The sequence below is a fragment of the Physeter macrocephalus genome, chromosome 4 (genome assembly GCF_002837175.3).
Source record: "Physeter macrocephalus isolate SW-GA chromosome 4, ASM283717v5, whole genome shotgun sequence".
In the NCBI taxonomy this organism is placed as follows: Eukaryota; Metazoa; Chordata; class Mammalia; order Artiodactyla; family Physeteridae; genus Physeter; species Physeter macrocephalus.
In genome coordinates, this window is record NC_041217.1 from 68,458,574 (window position 1) to 68,462,894 (window position 4,321).

At 47.5% G+C, this 4,321-nt stretch overlaps 1 protein-coding gene across 1 annotated transcript in view; it reads right to left on the reverse strand.

The window, feature by feature from the left end:
* LY9 (lymphocyte antigen 9) overlaps positions 1–1,909 on the reverse strand; it is a 19,375-nt gene extending 17,466 nt beyond the window's left edge. Inside the window, exon 1 of the mRNA XM_007121846.2 lies at positions 1,769–1,909. Coding sequence (XP_007121908.2) covers positions 1,769–1,892 — 124 coding nt within the window. The 5' untranslated portion in view covers positions 1,893–1,909. The remainder of the gene's footprint in view (positions 1–1,768) is intronic.
* Between the last annotated feature and the right edge of the window lie 2,412 nt (positions 1,910–4,321).

The window sequence follows — 4,321 nt, forward strand, 5'->3', positions numbered from 1 at the left end:
CAAACCCGGTTCCCCTGCATCGGCAGGCGGACGCGCAACCACTGCGCCACCAGGGAAGCCCAAGCCATCTTATTTTTGAACTACATCATTTGACAAATAAAGGGGGGGTTCAAAGATTGTGATAACTGAATTTGACTTGCCCATCCTTTAATAGTGTCTGAGAATAATGTACTTAACAGTGATTATCATAATAACAAACATAGCTTCCACCAGCTACGTGCCAAGCACTGTACACATACCATCTCTATCTATAAAACAGTCTTGCATAATACATCTTATTATTTGTATTCACTTAAGAAATAGAGGCTCACACACCTAAGAAATGATGGAGCAAGGACTTAATTTCAAATATTCCTGGTACTAAAGCTGGGGGCGGGGCGGGGGTCAAAACTTTTCACCCTACTGCCTCCTAAGTTCCTGAAACAACTCCTTGGAAACACAAAAGCATCAAGGAAACTCCCTTCTAGACCCAAACAGTGAGGTTTGAGGTAACCCTGATTGGTGGAGCCAGACAGAGGGAGATGTCTCTTTGCCCTGAACTGTTTGAAATTCCTTGCATTGACCATCTGAGCCTTGGAGGTCGTTGGATGTGGCTAATTCCAGGTTTATCCAACATAACCAAGAGCACCTCAAGAGTTGGCTGTGGATATAAACAGCCCTGCTGCCACCTGTGTTTTTATGGTGAGCAAAGATGAAATAGAAAGTGAAGAGAGGGGGCTTCCCTTGTGGCGCAGTGGTTAAGAATCCACCTGCCAATGCAGGGGACACGGGTTCAATCCCTGGTCTGGGAAGATCCCACATGCCAAAGAGCAACTAAGCCCTTGCACCACAACTACTGAAACCCACGTGCCCTAGAGCCCGTGCTCTGCAGCAAGAGAAGCCACAGCAATGAGAAGCCCGCGCACAGCAACGAAGACCCAACGCAGGCAAAAAAAGTGAAGGGAGGTCAAACTAAAATTCAACCTTGAGGTCTAGGCTCCCTCTACCCCCATACATGAATCTAAGAGTTTTCTAGAGTTTTCCTCACTGACCATCCCCATCTCCATCCTGTCAGGTCCTTAGTGCTACCTGCATTATCCTCACTGAATCCCTGGTGAGGAAGCAGGATTCCAGACGGACAGTAACTGCCACAGTCCCAGGTGGTTGAGATCCTCCCTGGGGTACTGGGTTAGCTCTGCCCACCGGAGAGGGGTGACCCAGGCCATGCTCTTGAGAAATGTTTCTCAGAAACTAGCAGGACTTGGGCCTTGAGGGGGAGGTAGGATGGTGGGGAGAAAGGATGTTCACATAGAAGCCACCTAGCCGAGGGCAACCAGACCATCTCCAGATTCCCAATGAAGCCTCCATACATGTGATAGACAAGGCAATATGTAGAAAGAAGCTCCAGCTGTTCTATCCCTCCCTAGGAAATTGACAGGTGGCTTATCCTCAGGACAAGTTCCCTGTATCTCTCTGTGTGTTTTACCCACAGTGTATAGGGAACAAACTCATCACCCAGTATTTCTTAGCAGGAAAATGTGAGGGTGAGAGGAATAGAGTCTGAGCCCAGAGTTATTTGTGACCGGGGCTAGAATGTCACCTATTCATGGTGTGTAACTATGCGTACTCACACACACACATACAGAGCTCAGAGTAAGGTGGAACTTGCAGAATAATTACCAAAAGGAGAAGAGTTTCCTGCTTTTAACAATTAGAATCCCCAGCAGAAATGTGACCAGCCTCAGAGGAATACCAGTAGCAAGCAGCGGTGGCCATAGTGTGGACTTACCCATGAGCAGGAAGAGGAGAGGAGTCCATAGAAAGGGAGAGAATATGTGTGGCTGATTCTTTGGTGGCTTATTGGAGAAAGTTTGTAGAGCCCAGCCATCTGTTTGTCTCCTTGGGCTTGCCATGATGATCTACCTTCAGAAAGCATGCTGAAGGAGGAAACACTTACCACAGCTTCCGCAATTGCGTGTGTGTGTGTGTGTGTGTGTGTGTGTGTGTGTGTGTGTGTGTGTCCCAGGGAGGGTTGTTTATACCCAGCACCACGGACTCCTCCCACATGCTCAGGCTGGGGTAGAGGTCCCAAGTCTATTAATAACCTTCATGGGATTTGCAAACCAATAGCGGGTATCACTTGCTTCAGCCTCAGGAGACTTAGGTTCTAAACTTGGCTCTGAAGATGCCACTTAAAGATCTCTACCTCCTGGGATTCATGCCCTAGTGTAATCACCTCTTCTTGAGTGTGGGATAGATTTTGTGACTTGCTTCTAGTGAGCAGAATGCGGCAGAAGGGATGGGATGTGGCTTCCATCTTGGGCTCTCTTTCTCCACCCGCATCCCTCCTTGAGCTCATGTGAGGAGCCAGGTATTATTCTGCGAACTGCAGGTCACCAAGATAGGGAAGGCCTCCAGCCAACATCCGGCATGGAACTAATGTCTCTGGCCAATGGTCGATGAGAACCTGAGGCCTGCCAAGAGCCACAGGAATGAAATCGGAAGTGGATCCTCCCCTAGGAGGGCCTTGAGATGACGGCAGCCCTGGCTGACACCTTGACTGTAGCTTAGTGAGGGATCCTGAGCCAGAGGCACCCACCTAAGCTGTGCCTGGATTCTTGATCCACAGAAGCTGTGAGATAATAAATGTTTATTGTTTTAAGCTGCTAAGTTTTGCAAGTTTGTTACACAGTAATGGATAACTAATACAATGGTCTAATAAATTCCCTATTTTGCGTAAGCCAGTTTGTGTTGGCTTCCTGTCAATGCAACTGAAAGACTTTGAATTAATCCTGAAAAAACACCAGGAAAACTGTGCTGAGGATGGATGTTGCAGGTGACAGTTGTAGAACTGGCTGAGTTGAGAAGGTAAGTTGGGGGGGATAGCATGATTCCCTTTATTTGCCTTGGGAAGCTGACTTCTTCTTTTAATTGATAGTGTAATAGCTGGTTAAGCTGTAGCTTGTTGTATCTGGAGATTTATATGTTTACTTAGGCTATAACATTAGAGGACTTAGAAAACTTCAGGATGGTGGAGTGTGTGGTTTTAGCTAACATTCAGTGAGTGCTTCTGGGGTGCTAGGACCTCTTCTAAAACTTGACACATATTAACTCATTAGTCCTCACAACAGCTCTATGAGATAGGTATTTTTTTATCATCCCCACTTTATAGATGAGAAAACTGAGGTATAAGGAGAGTAAGTAGCTTTCTCTGAGTTTTGTAGTTACTGAGAATTTGAGCCCAGGAAGTCTGGGAGGAAGGAGGGAGAGAGGGGGACAATTAGGATAACAGGCCTCTGCCCATGGAGAGCTTCTTCAGAGGCTGGTCATGAGCTGATGTTGTACAATCCTGAGAGGGAAGGCCTCCTTAAATTTGTGCTTTAGACACCTCTCTCACCTCACTCTAGTACTGGCCCTGTGGTTAGAATATGGTTGCCTAGAGAGAACTGCAGGACATGGGGCCAGGAATGGTTGCCACAGCTCAGATAAAGGGTCTTACAACCTAGGAGCTACGGACTAAATGTTTGTGTCTCCCCAACATTCACATGTTGAAGTCTAATCCCAAATGCAATGGTTTTAGGAAGTGAAACATTTGGGAGATGATGAGGTCTTGAGGGTGGAGCCCTCAAGAATGGGATTAGTGTCCTTATACAAGAGACCCCAGAGAGCTCCCTCACCCCTTGTGCCATGTGAAGACGCAGTGAGAAGATGGCTGTCTATGAACCAGGAAGCAGGCTCTCACCAGACACCAAACCTGCTGGTGCCTTGATCCGTGACTTCCCAGCCTCCAGAACTGAATTTCTTTTTTATAAGGCACACAGCCTATGGTATTTTTGTTATAGTGGCCTAAATGGACTAAGACATAAGACTACAGGCAGTGATGGTCCAGCAAGTGTTTTTAAGCAGAGGCATGGCATGACTCAAGGACTCGAAGAAAGATTACTCCAGCAGCAGAGTGGAAGGTGGATGGAAGGAATGAGACTGAGGTATGAGAAGACAGGTCACTAGGGAGCCCAGGTAAGAGCCTGAGAGCAGGGACAGCCTGGATGAGAAGAGAGAACAAAGGTGGGAGAGGGTTCAAAGATATTGTTAATAATAAAAATAATCACTAACATCTGTTGAGTAATTGCTGTGCGTAAGGCTTTGTGCTTGGAGTTTTACATACGTTTTCTCTCTCTTTTTTTTTTTTTTGCGTTACGCCGGCCTCTCACTGTTGTGGCCTCTCCCGTTGCGGAGCACAGGCTCCGGACGCGCAGGCTCAGCGGCCATGGCTCACGGGCCCAGCCGCTCCGAGGCATGTGGGATCTTCCCGGGCCGGGGCACGGACCCGTGTCCCCTGAAT